General features: G+C 42.9%; 1 protein-coding gene across 3 annotated transcripts; it reads left to right on the top strand.

The window, feature by feature from the left end:
- Positions 1-2,317: 2,317 nt before the first annotated feature.
- On the top strand, positions 2,318-15,891 carry LOC124038491 (dual specificity phosphatase 29-like). 3 transcript variants are annotated; one of them, XM_046354441.1, is made up of 5 exons: positions 2,318-3,063; positions 3,939-4,001; positions 8,110-8,335; positions 13,618-13,838; positions 15,004-15,891. In XM_046354441.1, exons 3-5 carry the CDS (start codon positions 8,169-8,171, stop codon positions 15,204-15,206), a joined length of 591 nt encoding a protein of 196 aa, XP_046210397.1. In that variant the 5' UTR covers positions 2,318-3,063; positions 3,939-4,001; positions 8,110-8,168; the 3' UTR covers positions 15,207-15,891. The 3 variants fall into 3 exon arrangements, with proteins under 3 accessions (XP_046210397.1, XP_046210395.1, XP_046210396.1); XM_046354439.1 differs by having other exon boundaries at positions 8,107-8,335; XM_046354440.1 differs by having other exon boundaries at positions 3,939-4,011; positions 8,107-8,335.
- Positions 15,892-16,205: the final 314 nt, after the last annotated feature.

Here is a 16,205-nt window from a genome sequence, read left to right as displayed (position 1 = left end):
ATCTCTCTCCATTGTGCCCTTCCAAAAGTAGTCCAGAAGACGGCCATTTACCCTAACAGGAACTTCCTGATATTGCTGATGGACCTAGATCTGATATCTGTAGAGATGAGAAGTTCAGACATTTCTAGAATTGTTTTGGTGCGCAGAAGGCCCAACTTGAATCTTGGGATTGCCCCTTTCACAGCACCAATAGTTCACACTTTGTGGGCTACGCACCTTTTTTTCCCACGCTGCATATGTCAGCTCAATCAGAAATTACCTTTCAATTTCAAGTAAGCTACAATGCAGATCTACAGCTGATCGGATTGAATCACAGCCTAAGTAATAAGCCTTGTCCAAGACAAAATAGTACTGAGCTGGACTATGTTAAGAACTATCATCAGTCAATTAATACCAACACGAAACAACAACCAGATGGTAGGCAACATCCACCACGCTGACCCTCAACATGGGTACGTGCTTAGTCCCCTCCAGTAGTCCCTGTTCACACACGACTGCGTAGCCGCGCATTACTCCAACACCATCATTATGTTTGCAGACGACACAACGGTGGTAGGCCTGATCACCGATAACGATGAGACAGCCTACAGGGAGGAGGTCAGAGACCTGAAAGTGGGGTGCAAGAACAACAACTTCTCCCTCAACGTCAGCTAGATAAAGGAGCTGATCGTGGACTACAAGAACCAGGCCGAGCTTGCCCCCATCCACATCGACAGGACTATTGTGTATCAGGTCGAGCTTCAACTTCTTCTGTGTCCACATCACTAAGGAACTATTATGGTCCACACATCAAAACAGTCCTGAAGAGGGCACAACAATGGCTCTTCCCCTTAAGGAGGCTGAAAAGATTTGCCGTGGGCCCTAAGATCCTCAAAAAATTACACAGCTGCACCATTGAGGGCATCTTGACTGACTGCATCATCGCTTGGCATGGCCACTGCTAGGCATCCAACTGCAAGGCGCTACAGAGGGTAGTGCGTATGGCCCAGTACATCACTGGGGCCAAGCTCCCTGCCATCCAGGACCTCTGTACCAGGCGGTGTCAGTGGAAGACTCTACAAATTGTCAAAGACTCCAGCCACCCAAGTCATAGACCGTTCTCTTTGCTACCGCACGGCAAGCGGTACCGATGCAAGTCCCGAACAAACAGGACCCTGAACAGCTTCTACCCCCAAGCTAAAAGACTGCTAAATACTTAGTTTAAAAGTTATCCAATAGCTACCCGGAATATCTGCATTGACCCTTTTTGCACTAACTCTTTTTAACTCATAAAATACGCTGCTGCTATTGTTTTATCTATACGAGTCACTTTAACCATACCTATTAGTACATACAGTATCTATGTCAATTACCTCTTACCCCTGCACATCGACTCGGGAACTGGTACCCCATGTATATAGCCAAGTTATTGTTACTCATTGTGTATTTATTCCTTGTGTTATTATTTTTCTACAATTTCTTGTTTTTTCTCTCTACATTGTTGGGAAGGCCTGTCAGTAAGCATTTCACTATTAGTCTACACCTGTTGTTTAAGAAGCATGTGACAAATACATCAGGAAAAAAAGAAAATAAAAATGAAAATGGACCAAATGTTCAAAAATGCAGGAGAGTGAATCATTTCAGATTTTTTATAATAGTTTTTTTCCCAAGGAATTAAATTTTTTATCAGTATGAAATGAAGAAGCTTAAAAGAGAAAGTTGATATTTACATCAAGTGAAAATAAATGTTAATATACTTTATTATGGATAAACGACCATAAAACAAACATACATCTACATAACTGTATGTTGAATAAAATATGCTGCAATATTATGTTTTAGATTCATTTTATTATTGACTGACATAATAAGACGTTCTATGGATGTTCTGAAAGAATACTTTTTTCAGGTTTCAAATTATTTGCCATGGGTAACACATTTTCACATTTTCTGCATTGTGTCAAAATGAATGAGGTAATCTCATACCTTCTGCACACAATGTAAAGGAATGCCATTTTCCATAAACAGAAACATAGAAAGCAAGAGCAGTACTTCATAAAGTTATTTTCTTGCTGCCGACAAAACCAAACAGTGTGTCCTCTAACGCTATCCATACCTAGTGGTAGCCTAGCTCACATAACTTTTGGGGTATGCAGAAGATGATGCCAGAATTATTTTGAGCTGAGATCATTCAGATATTTAAATAGAAAGAAAAAGTTGCATGGTAGATGACACTACTAGTACCTACAGACAGTTGTGCCGCTAGCCTACATGTACAAGAGCTCCTATTTAATAAGATTTCCTGACAAGCAACACTACAAGGCAAGTGTGTCTATTATTTCATCTGTCTAATATACATTTTATGAGCTGTCTGTTTTTCAGTAATCTCTTCACAACATCAATTTGGATATACAGTCACGTCCAAAAGTATTGGCACCCTTGATGAGGAAAAAAAGACTAAATTCATCATACAAATGCTGAGCTACTTTGCATACTCCACTTTTTTTTAAACCTTATATTCTAATATACTAATACAATTGCGCAGAGAGAGATTTTGTTGATCAAATAATTATTTTTTTCTCTCTAAAATGTATGTCAAAAAATTATTGGCACCCCTGTTTTCAATATGCTGTGCACCCTCCTCTTGCTAGGATAATAACACAGCCTTTTTCTATAATGTTTTATGATATTGGACAACACATTGGGAGGGATCTTAGACCATTTCTCTGTGCAGAATATTTTCAGATACTTTATATCCCATGGTCTGTGCTTATGGACCGCCCTCTTCAATACCAGCCACAGGTTTTCAATGGGGTTCAAGTCCAATGACTGAGACAGCCATTGCAAAATGTTGATTATGTGGTTAACTATTTCTTTGTGGATTTCGGTGTGCTTGGGGTCAATGTCTTGCTGGAAGATCCACTTCTGACCAAGTGTCCACCTCCAGGCAGAGGCAAGCAGGTTTTGGCTAAAATGTCCTTGTACTGGGTAAGGTTAATGATGCCGTTCATCTTAACAAGGGCCCCAGGACCAGTGGAAGCAAAACAGCCCCATAACATCAAAGATCCACCACCATATTTTACAGTAGGTATGAGGTTATTGTCTGCATATGCATCCTTCTTTCGACGCCAAACCTACCGCTGGTGTGCATGACCAAAGAACTCTATTTTTGGCTCATCTGACCATACCACCCCGTTCCAGTACAACTGCCAATGCCGTTTAACAAACTCCAGGCGTTTACATGTGTTGGTTACTCTCAATAAATGATTTTTTTTTATGGCAACCATTCCAAATCGCCATTTTGGTGACCCCAAAATGCAACCAAGTTTTGTAATTCTCCAACTGTGGACCTTGGACATTTCTTTGCCTCCCAAATCATCTTCCTCACTGAGTGGGGACAAGATACAAATGCACCCTCGACCAGGAACGCTTACCACTGTTCAAGTGTTTATTGTCCTAAAAGTGGTTAGTGGTATATGGGGGGTTTTCTCAATTTTTAAGTACCCATTGCCAGATTTATGATAGTCAACAACCATTTGTCTCTTTTCATTTGTGAGTTCTTTGCCTTTCCATATGGTGATGGATGACAAATGTATTTTACACACGTGTTACCTTATTTTTTTTATACCACAGTGGAAGGCCACAATACAGTTCCTTAAGCGGAGATTAATTTAAAAGATTGGAATGTTAATGCAGTTTTCATTTTGTTTGATTACAGCCCTTAGCCATGGTATATTGGCCATATACCACACCTCCTCGGGCCTTATTGCTTAAATATACCACGGCTAAGGCACGAAAGTCCCTGGATACAACCCTTAGCCATGGTATATTGGCCATACACCAGACCTCCTCGGGCCTTATTGCTTAAATATAACACATTATAATCAGAAAAAAACGTATGTACTGTACGTCATTGCATGGTTAATTCCTCAATCCTCTGTTTTTTTTTAAATATCTAGAGCAAACCCCCGAAGCAAGAGGAACTGTAATTCATGAACCCTGCAAGAGGAGGGAGACTAGAGGTAAGTAGAGGTAAAAACACATTTTGATTTACCCTCGTGTTAAACATGGGCACTTTCCCACACACACAGCATCTTTAATTACACAAAAGTGAAGCAGAGAGGAGCAGGAAGAACAGGTTAGCCTGAGGCTATAGAAGCAGAGCTACAGCTCAACATGGACATAAGGGAAATCAGCTTTGCGCCCCTGACTTGGGGGGGAGGGAGGGGGGGATTTTTATTTTATTAGGATCTCTTTAAGTCCTCATTAGGACTACTCTCCCAAGAGTCCTTAAACATTACAATACAATTTATAATACACTATTTTATGTGGAAATGTGATTGTAACAAATAACATACATAATACACTGACATATTGAACAGATAAATACTATTGAGTCTTCTACCATAGTCATGCACAACCTTCCAATTTATTATATTTAAGTGGTTTTAAAGTATTGTTTTAATTTATATTATATTTCTGGTGATGCTCAGACAAATTATTCAATGTATTTATTGCTCTGAATCTAAATGTTATTTAAACTATTTCTCTTTTCTGTCGGGATAAGACAGATGGACAATATTATCCTGGTATTTACTGAAAGTCTGATATCAACTGAATTATGTTGTAATTGAAGTTTAGCCGTTTTAAAATGGTGTACATTGTGAAATAACATGACATTTTCTTCAATTATCTTGTTGATTGATGACCACCCAAGAGCACCTTAAAACAATCCTTGTTGCTTTGTCCTGTGCAATCTGCAGCCTCCTAATCTCACTTACTGATGAATTTCCCCAGACCACAGAACAGTAGTTCACCTGACTCCCAATTAATGCTTGGGTTCTTTGCTTAAGAATCTTTCCTGGTAAGTATTTAGCTGTCCTTCTGATGAGGTGTTTATTATTTTATTACATAAATTAGTTCTTTTTTTAGACAACCACGATGAACAGTTGTCTAGCTGCACCCCTAGTAGTTTCGTTTCTGCCACTTCCTCAATTTGTACTCCCCCATGCTTAATCATATACCGTGTTGTTGGCCTTTTCCTTATGGAACAGACCAACAGAACTTTGGTTCTCTTAGTATTCAAAACAAGTTTGTTCCAGCAAATCCACTCCCTGATATTTCCCAGATCTACTTGTAGAGCTGGCTGTACCTGTTGAACAGATTGTCTTGCTGTATAAATTGCAGTATCATCTGCAAATATAGTACTTTGAGATTCAGATAAGGCATAAGGAAGGTTGTTGATATATAAACTTATCAAAAAAAGAAACATCCTCGCACTGTGAGTTGTGTTTATTTTCAGCAAACTTAACATGTGTAAATATTTGTATGAACATAAGATTCAAAAACGGAGACATAAACTGAACAAGTTCCACAGACATGTGACTTACAGAAATTGAATAATGTGTCCCTGAACAAAGGGGGGTCAAAATAAAAAGTAACAGTCAGTATCTGGTGTGGCCACCAGCTGCATTAAGTACTGCAGTGCATCTCCTCCTCATGGACTGCACCAGATTTGCCTGTTCTTGCTGTGAGGTGTCACCCCACACTTCCACCAAGGCACCTGCAAGTTCCCGAACATTTCTGGGGGGAAATGGCACTAACCCTCACCCTCCAATCCAACACGTCCCAGACGTGCTCAATGGGATTGAGATCCGGGCTCTTCGCTGGCCATGGCAGAACACTGACATTCCTGTCTTGCAGGAAATCACGCACAGAACGTGGCTGGTGGCATTGTCATGCTGGAGGGTCATGTCAGGATGAGCCGGCAGGAAGGGTACCACAGGGGGGCTGTTCTTCCCTGTAACGCACAGCGTTGAGATTGCCTGCAATGACAACAAGCTCAGTCCGATGATGCTGCGACATACCGCCTCAGACCATGACGAACCCCCCGCCTACAAATTGATCTCACTCCAGAGTACAGGCCTCAGTGTAACGCTCATTCCTTCAACGGTAAACGTGTTTCCCACCATCACCCCTGGTGAGACAAAACTGCGACTCATCAGCGAAGAGCACTTTTTGCCAATCCTGTCTGGTCCAGCGACGGTAGGTTTGTGCCCATAGTCGATGTTGTTGCCGCGGATGTCTGGTGAGGACCTTCCTTACAACACACCTACAAGCCCGCAGTCCAGCCTCTCTCAGCCTATTCTGGACAATCTGAGGACTGATGGAGTGATTGTGCATTCCTGGTGTAACTCGGGCAGTTGTTGTTGCCATCCAGTACCTGTCCCGCAGGTGTGATGTTTGGATGTCCCGATACTGTGCAGGTGTTGTTACACGTGGTCTGCCACTGTGAGGACGAACAGCTGTCCGTCCTGTCTCCCTGTAGCTCTGTCTTAGGCGTCTCAAAGTACAGACATTGCCATTTTTTGTCCTGGCCACAACTGCAGTCCTCATGCCAAATTGAAGCATGCCTAAAGCAGGCACGTTTACACAGATGAACAGGGACTCTGGGCATCTTCTTTTGGTGTTTTTCAAAGCCAGTAGAAAGGCCTCTTTAGTGTCCTACATTTTCATAACTGTGAACTTAATTGCCTGCCATCTGTAAGCTGTTAGTGTCTTAACGACCGTTCCACAGGTGCATGTTCATTCATTGTTTATGGTTCATTGAACAAGCACAGGAAACATTGTTTAAACCCTTTACAATTAAGATCTGTGAAGTTTTGGGGATTTTTATGAATACTCTTTGAAAGACAGGGTCCTGAAAAAGAGACGTTTCTTTTTTTTGCTGAGTTTATGTTACGGAAGGATGTGGGCTAAGGCAGCTGCCCTGCAGTATTCGACTGTCTTAAGCAGTGTTTCCCAACCCTGGTCCTCCAGTACCCCCAACTGTGCACATTTTTGTTGTAGCCCTGGACAAACACCTCATCGAGGGCTTGATGATTAGTTGTCAAGTTTAACCAGGTGTGCTTGTCTAGGGTTACAATAAAATGTGTACTGTTGGGAGTATTCGAGGACCAGAGTTGGGAAACACTGGTCTAGACCTTACCGTGAAATGATTACTTACAAGCCCTTATTAACCAACAATGCAGTTCAAAAAATATAAAATATTTATGAAATAAACTATAGTAAAAAATAAAAAGTAACAGAAACTAACAATAAAGAGGCTATATACAGGGGGTACTGGTACGGAGTCAATGTGTGGAGGTGCAGGTTAGTCGACGTCATTTGTAAATGTAGGTAGGGGTAAAGTGACTATGCATAGATAATAAACAGTGAGTAGCAGCAGTGTACAAACAAAGGGGTGGGAGGTGTCAATGTAAATAGTCCGGATGGCCATTTGAAGCTGTTATGGAACCTTTTGGACCTAGACTTAGCGCTCCGGTACAGCTTGCCGTGAGGTAGCAGAAAGAACAGTCTGACAATTTTTGGGGACTTCCTAATACACCACCTAGTATAGAAGTTCCTGTATGGCAGGAAGCTTGGCCCCAGTGATGTACTGGGCTGTACGCACTACCCTCTGTAGCGCCTTATGGTTGGATTCCGAGCAGTTGCCATACCAGGCGGTGAGGCAACCGGTCAGGATGTTCTCTATGGTGTATTTCTATAACTTTTTGACGATCTGGGGACCCATGCCAAATCATTTCAGTCTCCTGAGGGGGAAAAGGGGTTGTCGTGCCCTCTTCATAACATTATTGGTGTCTCGAACTGCTCCCCTTCAGCCCCATCCATGAGAATAGGGGCGTGTTCAGCCTTCCTTTTCCTGTAGTCCACGATCATCTTCTTTGTCTTGCTCACGTGGAGGGAGAGGTTGTTGTCCTGGCCCCACACTGCCAGGTCTCATCGTTGTTGGTAATCAGGCCTACCACCGTTGTGTCGTCAGCAAACTTGATGGTGTCGAGTCGTACTTGGCCACGCAGTCGTGGGTGAACAGGAAGTACAGAAGGGGACTAAGCACACACCCCTTAGGGGTCCCGTTTTGAGGAGCAGTGTGGCAGATGTGTTGTTACCATTATGACAGTGTTATTTAAAATATGCTGATAAAATCATGACAGTAAAATCATTCATTACAACAAAGATTTAAGAAACGAACAAGGACACTTCTTGGCATTGTATTAATGTAGTTGTGTTATTGTATTGTACCGTATTGGAATCACTGATAAAAACGTAAATGTGTGACTCCAAAAGCAGACTGAGTGGGAGTTCTACCAGCAACAGGAGTTTCAGACCACCACCATCACCACCCAGACATGCTCCAGGGCATGAACAGCATCAGCAGTTGTTTGGGGTGTTCGGAGGGGGCAGAGAGCAGGTACGAGACTCCCCCAGCCTCAGAGCTCCAGAGGCTGATGTGGACCAAACCAGGGACCAGTGACCATATGGATGAGGTCCAGCCCAGGATCTACATAGGAGACATGTAAGACAACTCATCCTCAAAATAATAGGCTACACTGTAAGTGCCACGTAGCAGATGCTTGAGTTGATACAGTATACCGTTCAAAACTTTGGAGTCACTTAGAAATGTCCTTGTTGTTGAAAGAAACATTTTTTGTCCATTAAAATAACATCAAATTGAGCAGAAATACAGTGTAGACATTGTTAATGTTGTAAATGACCATTGTAGCTGGAAACGGCAGATTTTTTATGGAATAGAAAGAGTTTACTAATGATTAATTGTACACTGCTGCTACTCGCTGTTTATTATCTACGCATAGTCACTTCAACCCTACCATTCATGTACAAATTATCTTGACTAACCTGTACCCCAGCACATTGACCCGGTACCGGTACCCCCTGTATATAGCCTCCACATTGACCCGGTACCGGTACCCCCTGTATATAGCCTCCACATTGACTCGGTACAGGTACCCCCTGTATATAGCCTCCACATTGACTCGGTACCGGTACCCCCTGTATATAGCCTCCACATTGACTCGGTACCGGTACCCCCTGTATATAGCCTCCACATTGACTCGGTACCGGTACCCCCTGTATATAGCCTCCACATTGACTCGGTACCGGTACCCCTGTATATAGCCTCCACATTGATTCGGTACCGGTACCCCCTGTATATAGCCTCCACATTGACTCGGTACCGGTACCCCCTGTATATAGCCTCCACATTGACTCGGTACCGGTACCCCCTGTATATAGCCTCCACATTGATTCGGTACCGGTACCCCCTGTATATAGCCTCCACATTGACTCGGTACCGGTACCCCCTGTATATAGCCTCCACATTGACTCGGTACAGGTACCCCCTGTATATAGCCTCCACATTGACTCGGTACCGGTACCCCCTGTATATAGCCTCCACATTGACTCGGTACTGGTACCCCCTGTATATAGCCTCCACATTGACTCGGTACTGGTACCCCCTGTATATAGCCTCCACATTGACTCGGTACTGGTACCCCCTGTATATAGCCTCCACATTGATTCGGTACTGGTACCCCCTGTATATAGCCTCCACATTGACTCGGTACTGGTACCCCCTGTATATAGCCTCATTATTGTTATTTTAGTGTTACTTTTTATAATTTTTTACTTTTGTTTATTTGGTAAACATTTTCTTTACTCTTTCTTGAATTGCATGGTTGGTTATGGGCTTGTAAGTAAGCATTTCACAGTAAGATCCACACCTTTTGTATTCGGCACATGTGACAAATAAAGTTTGATTTGATTTTACTTTAATTACAAGAGATTTGAGCAAGCAGGTTGGATACCAGGCATTTGAATACTAGGTGTTTTATATGACTTGCACTTCTAGAGGCCTAAAATGGACATGGTTAAATATTCAAAATATTAACATTTTAAGACCCGGTACCATTCGGTTCTGTCCCCTATATACATTTAATTGTTAGGGAACTACTACACATATCATAAATTGGCACAGATCTTTCACTAACGGATGCAACAAATATAGCCGCTGACAAGGCAAGCCTTAAAATATGTTAATGAGCCAACGATTCTTTCCCCTCCCACAATATCTTTTCCACGATTTACAATATGCTGCATTACATATACAGCGAAACAGCAATACAGTACACTATTGTTGAATTGTATTGAAATCCAAATCAGAAATTGCTAATAGTGAATATGTAATTATATATTATAGCATACCATCTGATATTTGGTGTTTTATATCACTTGTACTTTATGCCTCAACAAAGGCTTCTAATTAGAGTAGTCAATGTGCAATCATTGGACAATAAATTAGACGAGGTACGATCACTCTGGTAAGACGAGGGGGGGAGTGGTCTGTGCATATTTGGAAACAACAGCTGGTGCACGAAATCTAAGGAAGATTTTTCTCGCCTCAAGTAGAGTACATTGTGATTATTTGCAGGCCACACTACTTGCCTAGAGAGTTTTCAGCTATAGTTTTTGTGGCTTTTTATTTACCACCACAAACAGATGCTGGCACTAAGACCACACTCAGTCAGCTGTATAAGGAAATAAGCTAACAGGAAACCACTCACCCAGAGGCGGCGCTCCAAGGGGCCAGAGACTTTAACGCAGGTAAACTTAAAATCAGTTCTACCTAATTTCTATCAACATGTTAAATGTGCAACCCGAGGGCAAAAAAATTCTAGATCACCTGTACTCCACACACAGAAATGCGTACAAAGCTTGCCCTAGCCCTCCATTTGGTAAATACAACCACAACTCTATCCTCCTGACTCATGCTTACAAGCTAAAATTAAAGCAGGAAGCACCAGTGACTCGGTCTATAAAAAAGTGGTCAGATGGAGCATATGCTAAACTACAGGACTGTTTTTCTATCACAGACTAGAACATGTTCTGGGATTCTTCCGATGGCATTGAGGAGTACACCACAAAAGTCACTGACTTTACCAATAAGTGCATCGAGGACGTCATCCCCACTGTTATGCAGGTGAATGAGGACCCAAAAGCGACTTGGCGAAAACAGAGTCTTTAATCCAGTTTAAGGAAATAGCAATACTCCTAGACAAATCGGAGCGGTAAATAAAGCATAAAAACAATTTCACTCGTAATCACGAGAACTGACTGGAGACTCGATAATAAACTGCAGGTTGCCTCGGGAAGGCACTTGACCGTAGCAGACTCAGACACCTGCTCACCACGCAGCATCTGAGGGAAACACGACACGACAGGGCGATACAAAGACACAGCACGGTGAACAATAGACAAGGATCCGACAGGACAGAAACGGAAAACAAGGGGAGAAATAGGGACTCTAATCAGAGGACAAGATAGGGAACAGGTGTGGGAAGACTAAATGATTGATTAGGGGAATAGGAACAGCTGGGAGCAGGAACGGAACGATAGAGAGAAGAGAGAGAGGAAGGGAGAGAGAAAAAGGGGAACGAACCTAAAAAGACCAGCAGGGGGAAAACGAACAGAAGGAAAAGCAAAATGACAAGACAATATAAGACAAAACATGACACCCACAGTGACTGTGCGTACATACCCCAACCAGAAGCCATGGATTACAGGCAACATTCACACTGACCTAAAGGGTAGAGCTGCCGCTTTCAAGGTGCGGGACTCTAACCCAGAAGCTTACAAGAAATCCTGCTACGCCCTGCGACAAACCATCAAAACAGGCAAAAGCGTTAGTACAGGGCTAAGATTGAATCATACTACACCGGCTCCGACACTCATCTTATGTGGCAGGGCTTGCAAACTATTAGACTACAAAGGGAAGCACAGCCGAGAGCTGCCCAGTGACATGATAAGCTAATTCACTTCTATGCTCCCTTCGAGGAAAGCAACACAGTGCATGAGAGCATCAGCTGGTCCGGACGATGTGAGTAAGCCCTTTAAACAGGTCAACATTCACAAGGCTGCGGGGCCAGACGGATTACCAGGACGTGTGCTCCAGGCATGTGCTGACTAACTGGCAGGTTTTCTCACTGACATTTTCAACATGTTCCTGATTGAGTCTGTAATACCAACATGCTTCAAGCAGACCACCATAGTCCCTGTGCCCAAGAAGACGAAGGCAACCTACCTAAATGACTACAGACCTGAAGCACTCACGTCCGTAGCCATGAAGTGCTTTGAAAGGTTTGTAATGGCTCACATCAACACCATTATCCCAGAAACCCTAGACCCACTCCAATTTGCATACCGCCCAAACAGATCCACAAATGATGCAATCTTTATTGCATGCCACACTGCCCTTTCCCACCAGGACAAAAGGAACACCTATGTGAGAATGCTATTCATTGACTACAACTCAGCATTCAACACCATAGTGCCCTCAAAGCTCATCCCTAAGGTAAGTGGGACTAAACACCTCCCTCTGCAACTGGATCCTGGACTACCTGACAGGCCACCCCCAGGTGGTGAAGGTAGGTAGCAACACATCTGCCATGCTGATCCTCAACACTGGAGCTCCACAGGGGTGCGTGCTCAGTCCCCTCCTGTACTCCCTGGTCAACCATGACTGCATGGCCAGGCATGACTCCAACATCATCATTAAGTTTGCAGACGACAACAGTAGTAGGCCTGATCACCGACAATGACGAGACAGCCTATAGGGAGGTGGTCAGAGACCTGGCTGGGTGTTGCCAGAATAACAACCTATCCCTCAACGTAACCAAGACTAAGGAGATGATTGTGGACTACAGGAATTGGAGGACAGAGCACGCCCCATATTATCGGCGGAGCTGTAGTGGAGCAGGTTGAGAGCTTCAAGTTCCTTGGTGTCCACATCACCAACAAACTAGAATGGTCCAAACACACCAAGACAGTCATGAAGAGGGCACGACAAAGCCCACTCTCCCTCGGGAAACTAAAAAGATTTGGCATGGGTCCTGAGGTCCTCAAAATGTTCTACAGCTGCAACATCAAGTGCAACCTGACTGGTTGCGTCACTGCCTGGTATGGCAATTGCTCGGACTCCGACCGCAATGCACTACAGAGGATAGTGCGTACAGCCCAGTACATCACTGGGGCTAAGCTGCCTGCCATCCAGGACCTCTACACCAGGCGGTGTCAGAGGAAGGCCCTTAAAAATTGTCAAAGACCCCAGCCACAGACTGTTCCCTCTACTACCGCATGGCAAGTGGTACCAGAGTGCCAAGTCTAGGACAAAAAGGCTTCTCAACAGTTTTTACCCTCAAGCCATAAGACGCCTGAACATGTAATCAAATGGCTACACAACCATTCTTTTTTACGCTGCTGCTATTCTGTTTATCATAAATTCATAGTCCCTTTAACTATACATTAATGTACATACTACCTCAATTGGGCCGACCAACCAGTGCTCGCGCACATTGGCTAACCGGGCTATCTGCATTGTGTCCCACCACATGCCAACACCTATTTTATGCTACTGCTACTCTCTGTTCATCATATATGCAGTCACTTTAACCATATCTACATGTACATACTACCTCAATCAGCCTGACTAACCGGTGTCTGTATGTAGCCTCGCTACTTTTATAGCCTGTCTTTTTACTGTTGTTTCTTTTCTTTACTTACCTATTGTTCACCTAACACATTTTTTGCACTATTGGTTAGAGCCTGTAAGTAAGCATTTCACTGTAAGGTGACCAGGGAGGTGACCTGTTGTATTCGGCGCACATGACAAGTACATTTTGATTTGATAATCAACCAGACATCTTTAGAACAACGATGTCTCATGACAGACACACGATGGCTGGGTATTACCAATACCACTTACATGGTCTTGTGTGTTGTTAGGTATGCAGCCAAAGACAAGAGGACACTCCGGACTCATCACATCACCCACGTCTTGAACGCAGCAGATGGGAAGTTTAATGTGAACACAGGTGCCAGCTACTACAGGGACACAAAAATATCCTACCATGGAGTGGAGGCATTCGACATGCCCTCATTTGACCTCAGTACATTCTTCTACTCTGCGGCCAAATTTATCAAGACCGCCCTGAGTTCACCCACCAGTAAGCAATCAGCCAACCAGTCAATCAAATGTATATTACAAAGCCCTTTTTACATTATCAGTTGACCAAGTGCTTTACAGCCAGCCAACCTAATGATATTTTTTTTTACCATAAAGAGGGCATCATCTCTGACTTTATATTCTGTGCATGTTTTTTGCTCTGTATCATTTTCTCTAAAATGACCTTTGAGATTACATTGTTTGTGAATGAATTATATTCAAACATCATTAGTCTGTCAGTTCCAACAACATGCAACAATCCTACCTTCCATTCCATTAGCAGTTAAAATGCAAATCCCAAAGCTGCTAAAACTTAATATCAAGCTAATATCGTACCCCACAGTAATCTCCTCATAAGCCGGGGACCTTGGACAAGAATATTGACTTTAAATAGATTTTTCTGGTAATTTGTAAGCAACACTTTCATTGGACATGGAAATTACAAAATTATGTTTGTGGCCTTGTGCTTTAGCAGAGCTGCTACTTCCTGTCCTCGTTATGTAGAGTGCATCCGGTATCTGACATGAAAGTTTTAAGATGTGCGTTCCAAATGGCACCCTATAGCCTATCCCCTATGGGCCCTGGTCAGAAGTAGTGTACTATGTCGGGAATAATTTGCTATTTGGAACACAGGTTATGCCTCCCCTCCTCGACATGCTGACTGACTGGCTGATCGGACTAGCTCTCTAGTGTGTAGCAGGGCCTACAGTAATCCCTAGCAGAAACACACAGCCTGGAAGACAGTTCAATTACCCGCTCCCATGGGCCCTAAGCCCCAAAGCATGATAAAAAACCACGGATTACCGTGTGTAGTAACATTTGTTGCAACATTGTTGAAAGAAAACTTTTGGGGAGGTAGGCTATTTAGAAATGACTCCATTTTGATATTAAGCCTACAGGTCTGTAATGCTGTTTGACAAAAAAATACACAATATGAAATAAACAACAAGTAATCTATGAGATGTTCATCTACTAAATATGATACAGTAAATGTTGCCAGGGATTTGGTTGAGCCAAGACATCACTTTGGTAAACAAAATAGATACAGTACTGCCGTACTTACTGTATGTAAATATGTTTTACATATGATGAAATTACCCATGTACCCGTGTCCTCCTTCAACTGAACGAGAGCGAAGTGTTCAGCCTTTCTTCCCTCCCTGGCAGGTAATGTGTTGGTCCACTGCGCGATGGGTCTGAGTCGCTCGTCCTCTCTGGTCCTGGCCTATCTGATGATCGATAAGAACCTGACCCTGGTGGATGCCATCAAGGCTGTGGCTGCAAACAGAAACATCTGTCCCAACGCTGGATTCCTGGAGCAGCTCCGAGACCTGGACAAACAACTCCACTACCAGGCTAGACGACAGTGAAAACACGTTTTTGCTGAGACTTAGATGGATAGTCGAATAGTGTAGGGGACAACTGTGCAGTCACTATACTCATACTGTAGATGATTTTATTATTTTGTGTAAAGATGTGTCAGAAATAAATCCATTGCTAATGTGATCAACACATTCAACTTTTCTCATAAAAAATTGTTGTCTAACAACAATTACAAGCCACCGGGGTCTGACAACCTGGATGGAAAATTACTGAGGATAATAGTGTACGATAATGCCACATCTTCAATTTAAGTCTACTAGAAAGTGTTTGTCCTCAGGCCTGGAGGAAAGCTAAAGTCATTCCGCTACCCTAGAATAGGAATGCCCCCTTTACTGGCTCAAATAGCCGACCAATCAGTCTGTTAACAACCCTGAGTAAACTTCTGTAAAAAAAAATGGTGTTTGACTAGATACAATGCCCTTTCACAATAAACAAATTCACAACAGACTTTCAGCACACATATAGGAAAGAACACTCAACAAGCATGGAACTTACACAAATGACTGATGATTGGCTGAGAGAAATTTATACAATTATTGTGGGGGTTGTCTTGTTAGACTTCAGCGCAGCTTTTGACATTATTGATCATAGTCTGCTGCTGGAAAAACCTGTGGGTTATGGCTTTACACCACCTGCTATATTGTGGATAAAGAGTTACTTGTCTAACAGAACACAGAGGGAGTACTTTAATAAAAGCCTCTCAAACATAATCCAGGCAGAAGCAGGAATTCCCCAGGGTAACGGTTTAGGCTCCTTGCTTTTTTCAATCTTTACTAACAACAAGCCACTGGCTTTGAGTAAGTAAGTCTATGTATGCGGATGACTCAACACTATACACACACACACGTCAGCTACTGAAATGCAACTGAAATGACTACAACACTTAAAGAGCTGCAGTTAGTTTCAAAATGGGTAGCAAGTTAGTACTAAATATTTCCAAAACTAAAAGCATTGTATTTAGGACAAATCATTCAGTAAACCCAAAA

The sequence above is a fragment of the Oncorhynchus gorbuscha genome, linkage group LG06, assembly GCF_021184085.1.
Source record: "Oncorhynchus gorbuscha isolate QuinsamMale2020 ecotype Even-year linkage group LG06, OgorEven_v1.0, whole genome shotgun sequence".
NCBI lineage: Eukaryota > Metazoa > Chordata > Actinopteri > Salmoniformes > Salmonidae > Oncorhynchus > Oncorhynchus gorbuscha.
This window is presented reverse-complemented; position numbering and strand designations above follow the sequence as displayed.

Bases quoted from the DNA above. Each gene is read 5' to 3' on its own strand.
- LOC124038491 (XM_046354441.1), top strand. From the start codon at position 8,169: ATGCTCCAGGGCATGAACAGCATCAGCAGTTGTTTGGGGTGTTCGGAG. The intron at 8,336-13,617 runs GTAAGACAACTC...GTGTGTTGTTAG, and splicing joins AGGATCTACATAGGAGACAT to GTATGCAGCCAAAGACAAGA. The intron at 13,839-15,003 runs GTAAGCAATCAG...CCTCCCTGGCAG, and splicing joins CGCCCTGAGTTCACCCACCA to GTAATGTGTTGGTCCACTGC.